General features: G+C 58.7%; 2 protein-coding genes across 2 annotated transcripts; one reads left to right on the top strand and one right to left on the bottom strand.

The window, feature by feature from the left end:
- The first annotated feature begins 280 nt into the window (after positions 1 to 280).
- Positions 281 to 901, top strand: POLR2F (polymerase (RNA) II (DNA directed) polypeptide F). The gene is made up of 2 exons (XM_006890128.1): positions 281 to 351; positions 811 to 901. The coding sequence occupies exons 1-2, from the start codon at positions 281 to 283 to the stop codon at positions 899 to 901; spliced, it is 162 nt and encodes a 53-aa protein (XP_006890190.1).
- Positions 902 to 6,058: 5,157 nt separating this feature from the next.
- Positions 6,059 to 15,287, bottom strand: SOX10 (SRY (sex determining region Y)-box 10). The gene is made up of 4 exons (XM_006890127.1): positions 15,094 to 15,287; positions 14,097 to 14,608; positions 9,289 to 9,557; positions 6,059 to 7,201 (listed from the first exon to the last, which is right to left on the bottom strand). Exons 2-4 carry the CDS (start codon positions 14,528 to 14,530, stop codon positions 6,498 to 6,500), a joined length of 1,407 nt encoding a protein of 468 aa, XP_006890189.1. The 5' UTR covers positions 14,531 to 14,608; positions 15,094 to 15,287; the 3' UTR covers positions 6,059 to 6,497.
- Between the last annotated feature and the right edge of the window lie 1,184 nt (positions 15,288 to 16,471).

The raw sequence follows: 16,471 nt of genomic DNA, 5'->3' as shown, positions 1-16,471 counted from the left end.
TAAGGAAAGAAGGAGTTATTTGCTCTATTTTCCAATGAAGAAACTGAAATTTGAGGGAGAAATGAATTGAGAACCATCTCTGATCGTTGTGCCCTCATCGTGGCTGGTCTGTGGCAGTGTCTCTGTCCCCCACTCCCCACAAGGCTTGATTAGGAGGTGACCCTTCCGGATGAGGCCTGGGGTGCCCTCCCTGTTTGTGATGTGATCCCACCCTCCCTTCCTACTAGACCTTCTTGACGATGCTTTCAGTCCCTCCAACATCTACCCCTGTGCCCACAGGATGTGCGCCCCTGTGATGGTGGAGCTGGAGGGGGAGACGGACCCTTTGGCCATCGCCATGAAGGAACTCAAGTAAGTCCCCCAGATCATGGGTTCTCTGGAGCCCTAGGCGGCTTTGCTGAGCCTGTTTGCACCTCTCCGTGGCCTGGCTGGGAGGGCGCTTGTTCTCGCGTCCTTAGTGTGTTCCGGGTCAGCCCCCTGGAAGGAGGAGGGGTGGGCAGAGGTGCTGCTTGGACACGGCCCTCGCCTGACGTCCCTCGCTGGGGGCCTTACCGACAGCACCTCTTTCAACCTCTGTATGACACCACACACTGGGCTACAGAGACTTCCTTTTTTATTGTTGTTCCTCTCTCTCAGAGTACACCTGTGTGTACCCCAAGGGTGCTCTTAGACACTTCTTTTTTCTTCCATTCTCCACGTGATTGGTCCTGTCTGCTACAAAGCCGGGCCACAAACCCTCACGGACTATACATTCTCCCCACTGCAGCTGGGCTGCAAACCCTCACGGACTGTACCTTCTCCCCACCGCAGGGCCCGGAAGATCCCCATGATCATTCGCCGCTACCTGCCCGACGGGAGCTACGAAGACTGGGGGGTGGACGAACTCATCATCACAGACTGAGCCACATCCTCTTCCCCCCACTCAGCTTCTACTCTCCGTGCTTCTTTCTGTGCAAATAATAAAGTATTTCTGTATATGGCTTTTGCACCCCAGCTCTCTGTGGCCCTTCTTCTCCCCTAATGCCCAGTCGGCATCCCTCTCCCGGTGCCCCTGGGACTGTCACATCATCCAGAACCACCTGGGACCCTTACCCCCGTGCACCCCATCCCTCGCTCCATCTCCCTGCTTCACCAGAGCAAAAGCTGCTGCAGGGGAGACACCTCAGCTGGCTTCCCAGCAGACAGACGAGCCTTTGTGCCCAGGGAGCTGGTTACCACGGAAACCCCCAATTTCCTTTCCAGTGGGGACTGGCTGCAGGGACTTCTCCCTTCTCAGGAGTATCACAGAGCAGGTCTCATCAAGCCACCCATTGTTTCCTGAGGACCTGCCTCGAGCCTCTTATCATGGGCTCGGATCCCCTTTCAGGAGCAGTGCCCCAGCAGGAAGCTTGGGGACACAGCTATCTCCCGCCTCCCGGCCTGAGCCCTGCTGGGCCAGTCCACGGCTGTAGCTGGGCCCGAGCACCTGCCTGGCCTTGGGCCTTCTGTCCCTGCTCCTGCTTAGTCCGCTGCCCACACCAGCCTCCATCCTTACCTCTGGTTGGCCACACCCACCACCCGTCCCAGCCTTCTCCCTTATCCCCAGGCCCTGACTGGATGGGAGCCAGGATGACCCAGGGCTCCCGGGTCTGGTGTGACATTAGAGCTGGAGGTTCCCTGCCATTTGCTTGGGAGACCAGCATCTGGATCTTTCTGTACTCCGTGGCTCTCCTCCTTTGGAGGGACAAGAAGGATGTAAATCTTGACATCAGCAGAGCTGGTTCAGACTTTTCCAGAGCCCTTTCCCAGCTGGCTCAGCCTGTCTGCGGTGGGACCTGTGATGGTGCACTGTGGACGGGGTGGGTGGTGGGCGAGGAGCACCCAGCGGGATCGGCCTTGGGCCTCACAGTCTGGAGAAGGGTTAATTGAGGGAGCAGTGGACTTCCACCTCTTCCACCCTCCTCCTAGCCTGTGGAATCCTTTAATCAAGTTGGGTGCTGAAATTTCAGCTCTGAAATGCCGCCTTTGTGCTGGCATCCAGGCAGCCGCCCCAGAGTGCGGGGGTCATTTTCTCGGCCCCATTTTTCTAAATGGTCTCTTTGTTTCCTGCTGGGCCGCTCAGTATCAGATGTGATTAAAGGGAGATGGAGTTTGGGCAGGGGAGGAGAGAAGGGACTGGAGAGAGTGGGTTAACCCTTAGGGTTTAGGGTGTAGGAGAGACAAGAGGAAGAGGGCTCTCCTCACCACCCGTTTCCCATTCGGCCGCTCAGCTGGTCAGGCCTGGCTTTGACTTCTCTAAGGAGGGAAGACCCACCTGCCACCACGCCTGGTTCTGTCTTGGGGTGTGGGCAGGCTCTTCAGCTTTCCAGAAACACCTAGCCCCGTCTCTCCTTACAGGAGGCAACACAGTGCTGCTGCAGCCTCAGCACATCCGGAACCTTTGGTCTTGGGGACAAGTGCAGCCCAGGCCTTCTAATAATAACCCTGCGGCTATTGGTCCCTTCCTCCCACCTCCCAGGCTCCTCTGGGTCAGTAGCACATGGGCTGCAGAGTATTGGCAGGTACTGTCCATTCAACTCCTCATCCTACAACACCCAACTCTCTCCTTTCTCTCTCTCTGTGTCTCTGTCTCTCTCTTAGTCTCACGCTCCGTGCCAGCACAGGACCTGTGGCAATAGGAAATGGACAGATGTCCTGCTTTTCTGCAAAGGCTGAACAGGAGGGTTGTAAATATAATGAACATGTCAAGTTAATACTGACTAATGGCTCGCGATTCCAGAAGAGGTTATTACACGTTTGGAAGGACCTAGTGAAGGGGTGACCTCTGGAAGGTGGCAGAGGCTAAGAATCGCTGTTCCCAAATGAGTCCATTTCCTTTTTTTGGATGGTTACTGGTCTTGCAGATCATGGGAATGTCAGATATTAGCCAGACAACCCGTCCTCCCATGTGGCTGTGACGGAGAAATGTGCCCTGTGTGGTGATATAATTAGACAGCTTCGGATCTAATTAGACACTTTCCCCCAAAGCGCAGCGTAGATGGAGCGAGGCCCTGGTACACACAGAGGCTCTTCATTTCCATCTTTATTAGTGGCTTGAATGAGGGCGTTTAAATTGACAGAGAAAGCTAATAAGCTGGTTCTGGAATTCCAAAAGATCTAGGTGGGGAAATGGATCCTATTCAACAAGATGATGTGTGTTAGAGATCAACATAAAATCTTGCATTTTATTACTTAAAAAAAAAGTTAACAGCGTGGTACAGTTTCCGGTATCTGACTTGGCTGCAGTATCTTGTAACGGGGTAGGGGTTTGCAGCTACCACCAAGCTGGACAGAAGCCAGAAGGTTTGGGGAGGTTGCCCAGAGCTCACCTGGTCCAGCTTCCAACTGAAGGGGACTTGGCTCTGCTGGGGACACTGAACTAGCTCTCGATAGCCCCCACGTGCTGACCAGAGACCACGGTGCAAGGAGGATACGCAGGGCCAAGGAAGCATCGGCTGTGACATGATGACGGCAGGCCCGCTCCAGACCAAAAGCAGAAGTAAAATATCACTAGTTCCTCAAGTCCACTCTGGCTCATGTGACTCATGTCACATGACAGTAGAACTGTGCCCCAGAGGGTTTCCAAGGGCTGATGTTTTGGGTGTAGGTCACCAGGCAATTCTGGGGTGCCTCTGGGTGATTTCAAAGAAACCAAAAGTTTATTGTTGTTGGCGTGTGCTGTCAAGTCAGAACCGACTCCTAGCTGACCCTTAGTGGATTTTCAGAGGCAGTTAACTCACATGGGAGGACATTACTCATCCTCCTTCCACAGAGCAGCTGGTGGATTCAAACCATGTGCCTTTGGAAATGCAGCACAGCTTCTTACCACTAGGCCACCAGAGCGCCCCAACCAAAAGTTGAGCAGCTGTTAACAGCATGCCAAAAAAGTGCAGAATCAAACTCGAGGCCATTGCCATGAGGTTGATGCTGGCTCACGGTGTCTGTAGGCTGGAGCAGAATGCCCTTCCGAGGCTGTAAATCTTTACAGAAGGACCTCTGGTGGCACAGACCTTTCCCCTGCTGACCAGAAGGCCACACGTCACTGGCAGTTCCAATCCACCAGCAGTTTCGAGGGAGGGAGGTGGGCCATCTTCTGCTTAGGTTTCTGGCCAGAGGCGCCCACTGGAGGGATGGTGTGAGTCGGAACTGGCTTGATGGCAGTGAGTAAGTGGCTCTTTACAGGAGACTGCATGCCACATCCTTCTCCCATAGAGCAGCTGGTGGGTTCAAACCAGCAGGCTTCGGTTAGCAGTTGGGAACTTAGCGAGTGTACCACCAGTGTGCCTAAAAGGAGAAGGGGGGCCTGCAAAATAATTGTTAGTTTGGGTGTAACACAAACCTGAGCCAGCCAGCTTCAAACTCTTACACCAGCACGACTTAGCACTGAGCTATCAGAGCTCTGGTTTCCCCATCTGAAAAATGGGAATATGGATCGGAGTGACAGAAAGCCCTTGGCAAAGCGCTCACAAATGGTCACCATCCCTGTTATTATGGGCAGGTATACTGCTGGGTATAAGGAGAGACTTCCAGGCACAGATGCTTCTAGACATCAATGGAGCCCCCCGGGCTGGGTGCTGGCAGTGGGGTGGCACCTGACCCTGAGTGTGAATTGAGATTCAGCTCTTGGGGAGTGAGAACTCAGGGACAGATAATGGGTCTGATCCAACAACCTTGGTTTAGACACGGGCAGTGATGTGAGGACTTAGCTAGATCCTGAATGGACCCACACAGGGTGTGTGTCTATGGGGGGAGGTGGTGAGTGAAGGGGTCAAAGAGAAGGACCAGGCCTGCCGACTCCAGACAAGGCATTAAACTTGACCTTACTCCTCTCTTCACATTTCCCGCCCCCTGGTTCCCACGAAGCCAAGCTCAACTCACAGCAACCGCCTAGTGTCAGGTTAGAACTGTGCACCACAGGGCTTTTTCTGGCTGCATTTTCCTAAGGAGGTTGCCAGACCTTTATTCCAAGGCACTTCTGGGTGGTCTCAAACCTCTAGTGTTTCAGTAAGCAGCTCAGCACAGTAACCGTTTGCACCACCCAGGAACTCTTTCTTCCAGCACTCATCCTTTGAATTCGCTTCCAGCTCTTCTCTGATTGGTGGTGCTGTTTCAGGGATGCTCATGCTGAGTTTCAGCTTGAGCCCGTGAAGAGAGGGGTGCCCCATCTGCAGACCTGGCACAGCGGGCAGGGCACCTGAGCCAGAACCCCCCCCACCTGTCCTGACCACTCCACCACCCCACCTTCACTTTGCATGATGTATGCTCCGCCTTCCACCCCCAGCTGCTTCCAGAAAGCATGAAGGAAGCACAGTTACAGGGAGAAGAGACCAGGAGACAAGGCCAGGCCCACCGTGCAGGTAACTGGAACCTTTACTTTTATTATGTGGAATGCTTAATGCAGAGTTAATGAGGGCTGGAGTAGTTGGATGAGGGGTGGGGACTACTGAGATAAATAAAGGGGTACAGTCACGAGTTACATGTGGATTGTGGGGCTGTAGAACAGGAAAGGAGGGGTGGAGAGAGCTACGTATTTTATTCAAATACCACTGGGAGGCAAAGGGCAAGAGGTGAGGGCAGAATGTACATGTCAGGATTTAGTGTCTTCAGCCTGCTGCCAGCCCCCTGGGCGCTCAGGCCTGTGCCTCCTCGGGAGTCCAGGGCGTGGACCTGAGCAGCTAGAACTTTGGGGGAGCACAGGGACTTGGGGCTGACAGAGCAGGGGCCAGAGAGCCTGACACAGGGAAGAAGGGTGGTGGAGAGGAGCCTGGGAGGAAGCTCCGTGAATTGTCTCTGAATGCTTTCCCAGAGCCCCTGCCTCACCTCCTCAGGGGAGCCCCAAGGCCAGGGGGATGGGGAGGGGGCCCTCCTGTTCTCCAGTGGGCAAAGAATGAAGTTGTTGGCACAGAATTGGGTCTGGGGGGTTCTCTGTGCCAACACCCTTCTATGTTAAGGATGGAAGGGAGCAAGAAGGGGTTGTGGAAACCCCACTACCCATTGTGCCCCCAGCCCCCACACCCCACGAGGTGGTTGTGCCATGGACCTGGGTTGGCTTGGCCCTTAGGCACCATGGCACTATGACACAGGGTCAGGTCAGGCCTCAAACCGTGACAGGGGGAGCACAGCCACCCATTCCTGTCAGTCCTCCTCCCCAACAGGGGTGAATGGGCCTCCTCAGGTCCTAGGGTCATTCCTGGGGGAAGGTCCTGCCCCTCACCTTTCAGTCTAGGGGCACCAGTCAACCTTTTCTCCTAGGCCCAGCCCAGCAGCCCAGAGCTCTGCCCTGGCCGGGCCTGGATGGGGTGTGGTGGGGTCATCAAGGGAGGGCCGCCACACAGCCTTCCCTGCAGCCTCTTCGAGGGTCACCACCAGGCCCAGGGCCACCGCCAGGCTCGAGAAGGGCAAGGAGCAGGGAACAAAGGTTGGGGAGGGGTGTGACATCCAGGAGGGGCCTGGCAGGGGTGCTGGTGACAGGGCCCCTTCTAAGGCCGGGACAGCGTTGTATATACTGGCTGTTCCCAGTGTGTGGGGCTATGGGACTGGGGCCCAGAGGGGCTGGGGTCAGAGATGGCCGTGTAGAGGGGCCGCTGGGAGGGCCCCATGTAGGAGAAGGCTGAGTAGAGGCCAGAGGCCTGGCCTGAGTGGCCGTAGTAGGGTCCTGAGGGCTGGTGTTCAGTGTAGTCGAACTGGGGGCGGGAGATGGCCGGGAAGGCGGAGCCGTAGTGGGGCAGGCTGAGCGAGGTGTAGGCGATCTGGGAGGTGGACGGCTGGTCGGTGTAGTGCGGGGGCCCCTGGGGCCCTGAGGTCTCCGTCTTCACCTGTGCTTTGGCATCCACACCAGGTGGTGAGACCGTGGGCAGAGCCACGCCCGGCGGCTTGGAGATCCAGGCAGAGTGTCCACTGGCCACAGCGAGGGCACTGCCCAGCCCGTAGCCAGCTGCCGAGTAGCTGCCCACGTGGCCTGGGTGCCCGTTGGGCGGCAGGTACTGGTCCAACTCAGCCACATCAAAGGTCTCCATGTTGGACATTACCTCGTGGCTGATCTCACCGATGTCCACGTTGCCGAAGTCGATGGGGGGCTTTCCGCCCTCTCCCAGGGAGCGGCCATCTCGCTTGGGGTCAGCCTTGCCCGACTGTAGCTCTGTCTTTGGGGTGGTGGGAGGCGTAGGTGGGCCATGGCTCTGGCCTGGATGGGGGACAGGGAAAGAAGACAGAGAGGGAAGGGGGACCCAGGTCAGCAGGCACATGGGTGGATCTCACCCATTCCCTTCAGGCCTGATTGTGGACGTCTCTACATTTTGACAGCTTGAGTTGGTGTTTGTCTACAGGATTTGGGCGGACCAGTGGGGACAGTTCCTGCCTACCTGCACGGGAATCGGGGGTCTCACCCTTTTATGCCCCGCTGTGTTCTGAACAGCATTTCCTGTTGGGAAGCTCTTTCTCATGTCCCTGCACTTCTTGGAAGCTGGTGCCCAGCCACTCCACCCCTTCGATGGGATAGTTCTGCTGTGGTCTGGCCGACGGGCCCCCTGCTCTGCCCAGCACACACCCTCGGCCTCCGCGGCTGCCCTCACAGAGCTGCCTGGTCCTCGTCACTCCGGCCTCACCGATGCCGCCTTGCTGGGCTTCCTCCCTACCCTGGTCCCCAAAGAGTTCTGGTGTCACCAGGCTCAGCTCCTGCGCCCTTCACCCCAGCCCCACTGGGTAGCTCCCTAACTTCCTAAATGGGTGGCTGCCACAGAAGGGGCTCAGGAGGCCCCCATTTTTGTTCCTTCATTGCACGTGCTCTCACTTATTCATTCTGCAAGCATGCAGAACACTAGGCACTGTGCCCAGTGCTGAGGATAAAAACAAATAAAGTAGGTTCCCTGTCTTCAAAAGCCTGTGGTTTGCGGGGCGATCCAGACACCCACATGACTGATGTGTGGCATCAGATGGGCTGTGGTGACAGATATGTAAGGACTCGGGGACAGAAGAGACAGCACCCTCTCCTCTGCCTTGGGTGGGGAAGGCTTTGTGGATGAGGGGTTTGTGACCTGGGCCTTGAGGGCGAGAAAAAGCCTATCCTTCAGTTTCCTTCTGAGCTGCTGGATCACGTGGCCATGCGCTGTGCGGCCTGAACTTCTGAAGCTGTGGGCAATGTGGGGAGGGCCGGCTGGCCTGGGAGCTGTCACAGGGAACATGCCCATGGTTTTATGAGACCACGTCTGTGCCACTTCCATCAGACCAAAGGTGGTCCGCGACCTGCCTCGGTCAAGGTCCTGGACTTGAGAGCCTGGGTTTGAATCCCGGCTCTGCCACATCTGTGTAATGTTGGACAAATCCCTGTTGTCTCTGAGCCAGTTTCCTTTATTGGTCAAATAGAAAACATAAGCTGGCCGTGGCTGCCTTCTGGTGCCCTCTGACCAGGGTCTGGCGGGCAGCTGGGTATTACTGGGGAGCCTGACTTGATGTATGGACAGAAGGAAGGCTCCCTAGTGGTGAATCTTCCTCAGGATCTTGGCTGAGACCCTGCTTTCATTCCTGCATCTCCCTCTAGACTGGGCCCCCTCAGGGAGGGACTGTTCTGTCCCTGGTTGGTACCTGTGCCTCCTGGGCCAGGCCCAGGCCAGGTGCTCAGAGCGTATCTTCTGAAGGCACGAAGCCCTGCTGGCATGTGCCCAGTGCCCTCTCTGCCCCAAGCAGAGGCCCCACGCCATGGCCCAGGACTTGCCCCTGAGTCTCTTCATTTGTAATGGGGCACCCTCACCCCAACACACTGTCTCTGGGATCCTGTGCTTTCTCTCTCTCTCTCTCTCTCTCACACACACACACACACACACACACACAGTTAGTAACCCAGCACACACACAGCTCCGGGCCCCAGCAGGGCTCAGTCCACAGCAGCTTTCACTGTCATTTGCCAGAGTTGAACAGGATGTCCATCCATCCTGGCACGTGCTAGACCACCACAGGCCATGGTTCCCCACCAGACTGGGAGGCGAACAAAGTCATCCTGTCCCTTCTCTTCTTACTGTGACTGTCCAGTCCATTCTTACCCCACAGCCCCCTCATCGCCCAGCAGCAATGCCCTGGCTGTAACCTTCTTATTCAGCTGTTACCCCCAGTTCCTGAGACCCCCCACTAAGCTGCCAGAGGTCCCCACTGCCTGCTCCCCCTGGCAAGACCTCCCCACGACCCAGAGCATCCATGGAGCACCCAGTACTCCCCTCATAACCCAGGTTCACCCCGAGCCCTGGTCCCAGTCCGAGGCAGCATCCTCGGCGTGTTTACCTGAGGGGTGCTCTGGGTTCCCATCTGACATCGGGGAGCCCTCTCCTGGGTGCCGGTGGTCCAAGTGGGCACTCTTGTAGTGCGCCTGGATGGTGGCCGCCCCGCCTTGCTCCACCTCGCCGCCTGGGCACTCGGCTTCTCCCTGGGCCGCCTTTCCGTTCTTCCGCCTCCGAGGCTGGTACTTGTAATCCGGGTGGTCTTTCTTGTGTTGCATGCGGAGTCGCTCGGCCTCCTCGATGAAGGGGCGCTTGTCACTCTCATTCAGCAGCCTTGAGTGGGCGGAGGAGAAGACAGCGGAGGGATGTGACTGCCTGAGTTCCCAGGCTCCCCGGATTGGAGGGGACAGTCCGGCTCGGGGGCTGCGCCCCCTGGTTTATGGGTCAGCAGCTGGGAGGCTGGGAGGGCTGAGAGCTCTGGCCTCATCCCAGGGCAGCTGGTGTGAGAGAGGGGTTGGCCTGCTGGTCCCGAGTTAGACGTCAGATTGGCAATTACAAGGGGGCAGTTAAACGAGAGAAGTCCTAATCAAGAAAGTCGTCTGAGGGTGGCATGGGCTGCCATGTGAGGGAGTGAGCTCCCCAGGACTGGAGGAGTGCAAATAGAAAGGCATGGTTTCCACCAGGGGGAAGAGCCTGAATTCAGGCCAAGGACTGCGTTTGAACCCAGGCTCTGCCATGTGACCTTGGGCAAGTTACCTCTCTGAGCCTTAGTTCTTCCATCAACAAAATAAGGCTGTAAAGCTCACTATGCACCGGGGTGAGTGAGGGGTGACAGCTGAGTTCGTGGTGTGATTGGCCTTGCAGGGGGCGCAGGGCATGGCTAGCTTCCCACGTAAAACGAGCTAGTTTAATACCTGGGTGGGAGTTGGTCAGCAAGACCTATGAGTGGGGCTGGTCAACTTGGGGGTCAAGGGGAGCAGGGCTAGGTTCCTTTCACTATTAGGGACATCAGAGATCCTTGCTCAGGGGCTGACGAGGGGGACAGGAAGTTAGGACTTTGCCCTCACATCAGGATAGGGGCAGACAGACCCTGACCTCACTCCACCATCAGCCGGAGCCACCAGCCTGAAGCTCGGCCCTGCCTACACCTGTAGCCTGGGAGAGGGGTGTGAGTGAGGGTGTTCTGGGCTCAGCTGTGTCTGGGGAGGAGGTGGTACCTCGTTGAAGGGACTGGAGGAAGTGGGACAGCTCTTTCCCTCTCTGAGACTCACGCAGATGCCAGGGACAGAGGCCCCAGAAATCTGTCTCCTAGAAGCCTCTCCCCAGCTGTACTCCACTCCTCACCCCTACTGGGTGCTGTCTCTCCCCCCCCTGCCCCCAGGCAGCAGAAGGCTGAGCCCTCCCACCCCAGGATGGGAGGGGGTGGTCACACCAGGCACCTCTGAGCGGCAGCGGCATTCCTGGGCAGCTTAGCCTCCCCCGCAGCGCCCTCTGGGCACTGGGGGCTTTCTCCCAGGCCTCCTCTTGCCCAAACCCTCCTGGGGTGAATGTACAGATGAGTACCAGACCAGGTCTCGGGAGTCAGGGTGGGATGCAGGGAGTCCGGGTGGGATGCAAGGAGTCAGGGTGGTTTTCAGGGAGTCAGGGTGGGAGTCAGGGAGTCAGGGAGTCAGGATGGGATGCAGGGAGCCAGGGTGGGAGTCAGGGCGTCAGGGTGGGAGTCAGGGAGTCAGGGTGGTTTTCAGGAGTCAGGCTGGTTTTCAGGGAGTCAGCGTGGTTTTTGGGGAGTCAGGCTGGGATGCAGGCCTCGCTGGCTCAAGCCCAGCCATGCCTCTCTGTCATTGGGCCAGAAGAGCAGGCCCCAAGGTGCCTGGTGGGGAGTACTGCTCAAGATAGGCAGAGGTGCGACAGGAGCAGTGTGGGGGGGGGCGAGGGGGTGGAGCCCTGAGCTTCCTGCCCCACCTGGGGGCTCTTTCACCAGGTACAAATCAGCAGGACAAAGGCCCAAAGAGAGGGAAGGTTTCAGCATGCAGCTGTTACACCGCAAAGGGTCCTAACTGAGGGCTAAGCCTTGCTGTATCAGCACCGACCCATAGCTGACCCTGGAGCCGATTTTCAGAGGCAATTTAATCGCACAGGAGAAGACTGCCCATCTTTCTCCCTAGGAGCAGCTGGTAGATTTGAACTGTGTGCCTTTGGGATGGTAGCACCACTCCTTACCACTAGGCCACCAAAGCTCCTTATAGTTGGGTCTAAGCCTTAGTTAGGACCTTTAGGTTAGTCTCTTGCCAACCTCCAGATCACATCACCCACGATGACAGCCCAGCCCCAGCCCTCCAGCCTCAGCTCTGCTCAGGCTTCTCCTCACCCCAGGCCCACCTACCCCATCACTTCAACCCAATCTCTACAGTGACCTTGACAGCAGCTCCAACCCCTCCCTGAGTGTCACAAGACCCCACTCCACGCCATCCGCTGCTCTAACTCCAGCACTTTTGTTTCCGCTCTCTCTTCCTGGTCTCCAAGGATGGGGGTAAGGCTGGGGACAGGATAGTTTGATCCCCATCCTAAAGTGGAACCCCCAACTGACGTCCCCCGATGGAGCGCTGATGGCTGTGACTGCTCCTCCTCTCAGTGAGTGCACAGGCAACCTTTCCCTGGGCAGAGTGCTGGGGGCCAGGAGAGGCCAAGCTTGAGGCTCCAGGCGCGACACCCTTTCCAGTTTCCTGGCACCACGCCTTCCTCCACCTCAGGCGACAGCACCTCACCGTCCTTTCCCGGATGGGCATCGAAGGTTACCCTGACGGCCTGGCTCAGAGCCACAGAGGAGCTTGTGGTGTGAGAACAGACCACGGCCAACTACAGCACTGTCTGTATGCCCTTCCAGATTTAGGTCCCTGCTCTCCAGTTCTGTCCGCCCAAGCCCCCTTTTGGATATGGTGAGTCTGGGGGTGATTTCAGGGGCAGCCTTTGGGGTACATGGCCCGCCCACCCACATCCAGGCGCCTCTAGGGACCCACCCAGGATCTGAGTGGTCTGCCCTCTGTGGGCACAGCCTTTGTTCCGTTCTGTTGTCCCACCACCCATTGTCTAACCTTCCTGATGCCCTACCCTAGGCTAGCCTGGAGGACCCCCAGGCCCCTGGGCCCACAGTTTGCATGTGGTGACCAGGAACAAGTCTTCATGAGCCCAGGTTGCTGGGCTAGGGGATTTGGGTCAGGGACAGTGAGAAGGCCAATCTCAAACCCTTGACAACGGGAAGTGACAGGAGACGCGGGGTGGACTGCGAGCTCACTCATGCTGCAATCCCCTCCTCCTGTCCCCAGCCTCTTCTGTGTGCCTGTCTTGCCTTTCCTGGCTGTGTCACCAGCTCTCTTCCTTCCCATGGCACCAGAGGTACCTGTCTGGGTAGAGCCCCCTTCCTGGGTCCAGATGGACCCGGAGAAGAGAAGCTGGCTCTGATCTTTGCTGGTGAGCAGCACTGGACCCTGTAGATGATGCAACAGACTGGCCACTGAGCTTAGGGTGGTAGCCTTCCCGGACGGGCAGAGTGACATGGGCTCAAGCGGAAGGGGCAACAGGCCTTCAACAAACTCCACGACATGGAGTAGGCTAGAACAGCCGATGTGAACCCCTCTTAGTCTTTTTGGGGCTCTCCTGTTGTTTGTACCCCTCTAAGCCCTTGGCCCTCTAAAGCTAGTTCTGATTGTATTAAGGGCGGCAGCAGCAGGCGGAGAAAGACCAGCTCCTCTGACAGAGCCCACATTTCCAGAGACCCTGGCGACCTTATCACTCCTCTACAGTGCCTGAACCTCATGTCTTAGGGTGAGGCAGTGACTCACCAGGTCACCCAGGGCGGCGTGGGGGAAGCCCAGGAGGCCAAGGTTCTGCCCCTGGCTCTGCCACCAACTTGCTTATGACCTCTGCAGTTCGCTCCCCTCTCTGGGCCTAACGTGGAAGGTCTAGAGGGCTGGGTCAAGTGACCTCCTGGTGTCCCAGGCCCCCTTGAAGTGAGCGTGTTGTCCTGCTCCACACATCCCCAGGGATGAACCCCACAGCTGAGGGGATGTTTCCCTCAGAGGCTTGGGCTAGTCTTGGGGAGCCTGGGCAGGCAGCGAGTAGCCCACCTTCTCCCCAGCCAGGGTGCTCAGGCCCAGCTCCCAGGCTCTAGGAGGTTACTCAACTCTGGGTGGGGCCCTGGGAGGGAAGATGGCGCCCATCCTGTTGAGGGAGGAAGGGCGAGAGGCCAGGCTGGTGGCAGTGCGACAGGGGCTGGGGGAGGCATCTGCTGTGTGCCCCTTCCCTGGGGGGGGGTGGTGAAGCAGCCTCCAGCCGGGGTGCATGGGGGCAAGGCAGCACAAGGAAGGTAGATGGGACAGATCGGGTCCTACAGCCTCAAACGTTGGCCCCTCAGTACTTCTACATCCTCAACCCCTTCATGAACTCATCTGAATGCATTAGCCTTGAGTACCTCCCCAGTTTTCTCTCTGGCTGCCTCAGTTTCCCTACATATCTAGAAAGGCCAGGCCATCATACTATCTATATCCTCCTGACCCCCCAGTCACTGTACCTGCTGGCAGTGGTGCCCTTTAACACGCATTGGGGGAGTTAATGAGGACCTATGATGTGGTGGACCCTCACCCCGCCCACCCTGCCCTCTGGTCTCAGACCAATCCCAGGCCCTCCGGCCTGCCACCGCTAGAATTCCAACCACAAGGGGGTGCTGCCCAGCCCACTGCCCCAGTGGGGAGACCCCGCCTAGGAGCACAGCCCCAAGGGGATCCTCGGTTCTGATGGGCACAGTCCCCACACCTGGTCATGGGGGTCAGGCCGTGCCCTCTGCGGGGGGGTGTCCCCCCTGGGGAGCACGCTCACCTCCAGAGCTTGCCCAGCGTCTTGCTGAGCTCGGCGTTGTGCAGGTGCGGGTACTGGTCGGCCAGCTTCCTGCGCGCTGCCTGCGCCCATACCATGAAGGCGTTCATGGGCCGCTTGACGTGCGGCTTGCTCTTGCTGGCGCCATTGACGCGCACGGGCATGGGCACCAGCGTCCAGTCGTAGCCGCTGAGCACCTGGCTGACGGCCTCGCGGATGCACACGGGGAACTTGTCGTCGTCCGCCTCGCCGTCCTGCTGCTCCTTCTTGACCTTGCCAAGCTCGCCGGGGCCTGGGCTGGCGCGCAGGCCTGAGCCGCCGCCACCGCCGCCGCCGTCGGGGCCCAGCGAGGGCGCGCTCCCCGGGGACAGGCAGCGCGGCTCCTCGGAGCCCACGGGGCTCAGCTCCACCTCGGACAGGTCCTGCTCCTCCGCCATGTCGCCCCCGGCCACCTCCACCTCGGCCGCCTCCCCGGGGCTCGCCGCCGGGGTCCTCGCGAAGAGTCCAACGCCCACCTGGACGGGAAAGGGCCGGGAGGGGAGGAGAGGGCGCGGTGGGCTGCGGTGCGCGCGGCCCGAGGACAGGGCGGCGAGGCGGGGTGCGGGCTCAGCCCCGAGGAGGCGGCCTGCCGGCGCCCCAGCCGCTCCAGGCCCGGCACATGCCAGCCTCCAGGTCGGCGCGGCCCACCGCCGCCTCGCCCCCCACCTGGTCCCAACCGTCTCTAGGTGTGGGTGGGTTTGGGGTTTTTTTAAACCTCCTCTGGGTGGAGGTTTGTTGATGGAAAGGAAGAAAAACGGACTCTTTATTCTGCCCTAATCCCCGCTCCTGGAATTTCCCACCTTTTCGCTCACCTTCCCTTTCCCCCTCCACCAGCCCTAGCCTGGGCGCAGGGGCCTAGAGATGGATGGGTGAGGGACCTGGGGTGTCAGCGCCTTTCCACCACCCCAAGGGCTTCCAGGCGCGGCTCGGGGTGGGGTCGGAGAGCGGGGCCCACACTCACCTCCTCGGACCTCTCCTCCAGCCGGGGGCTCGACCTTAGGAAGTGGAAAACCGTGTCCCAAGGTGTGCGGTCCAGCTCGGGGCTGGGGGGTGACGCTGGCTACGCTGGGAGGGAGGGGCTGGGGGCCCGGAGCCTCAGGCCAAGGCCTCGCTTGGACTGGACGGAGCCTGAATCCTCACCACCAACCACCCTGGCCGGACTACCCAAGACTGAGCACTGAGCCCTCGGAGGGCTGGGGAAGGAAGGAGGGGGGAGCGGGGAGGGGGAGCGGGGAGGGAAGGGCAGAAGGTGGAGCCTCCAGTGCTCGCCTTCATCCCCAACACTGAGGGCTCCTCCGCCAGCGCCCCAGCCTCCTCCCACCCCCAGCTCCCAGAGCTGGCCGCCCCAGGCCCACCTCACTGGGGCTTAGTTTGGGATTAGGTAGGGAGGGCCAGGAGAGCCGAGCCATGAAGGTGAGGGTCAGAACCTGGAGTTTGGAGGAAAATGGGGCCCAGCTGGACCTAACCTCTGCCTCAGGTGGAGGGATGGACAGTCTGCAAAGAGAAGAGAAAGGTGGGGAGAAGGCAGGGGCAGGTTCTATGGCCATGGGCCCAGGGTGGCTGGCCTGTCTGCTTCATTTAGCAAATCGGGTTGAATGCCTTCTTGGTACCAGGTGGGTTCCCAGCCGGGCTTCCTCCCTGCCAGCCCGGCCCTGACTCACAGGGCGAGAGGGAGAGCTGAGGGCTCCGTGATTTAGGGGCAGCTGTACACCTTTTCCCAGTGCACCTGGACAGCAGTTTCCTGATCCCTTGCAATCAGCCAGTCTCCAGAGAGGCTGGGCCTGACCCCAGGTAGACAAAACTGAAGGGGTTTAGCCTGGGGCTGTGGCTGGTCCTCTCTGTGGTCTGAGAGGCACTGGGGATCCCACTCCCTCCATGTTGAACACACCCTCTTGAGCAAAGGTGGGCACAAGAATCCCTTGCTGTGTCGTGAAGTGCCCACTACCCTATCCCAAGCAAGGGTCAGGAGGTGCCCAGCCACCCTTTTCCCTTTTTGTCCATCTCTCCCCTCAGCACCTCCAGTTGGGTGACCCACCCGCTGTGCCTTCTGATGGCCTCTTATGCCCTCTTCCTAGATATCTCTTCCAAAAGTCATGGCCCTTTCTCCTCCCCATCTAAGGCAGCCCCTCAGAGTGAAGACATAGGTAGGGGTGGGCTGCCTTGGAGGCCTGGTTCAGAGCATCTCAGTAGCAGGCCCAGGCCCCAGACTCACCCCAAGGGGATTCTGTTTGGAGCACAGCTGGAGAGAGGGGTCTGGGGAGACCAGGCCTCAAGCTTGGGAAAGACCTGGGGGCAGGAATGGGGGTGGGTAACAGGACACAATGAGGTAGTCACACGAG

This window comes from Elephantulus edwardii, unplaced genomic scaffold (genome assembly GCF_000299155.1).
Source record: "Elephantulus edwardii isolate Elephantulus edwardi_28Jun2011 unplaced genomic scaffold, EleEdw1.0 scaffold00086, whole genome shotgun sequence".
Lineage (NCBI taxonomy): Eukaryota > Metazoa > Chordata > Mammalia > Macroscelidea > Macroscelididae > Elephantulus > Elephantulus edwardii.
The sequence above is the reverse complement of the archived record's forward strand: the minus strand, read 5'-3'. Positions and strand labels throughout refer to the sequence as shown.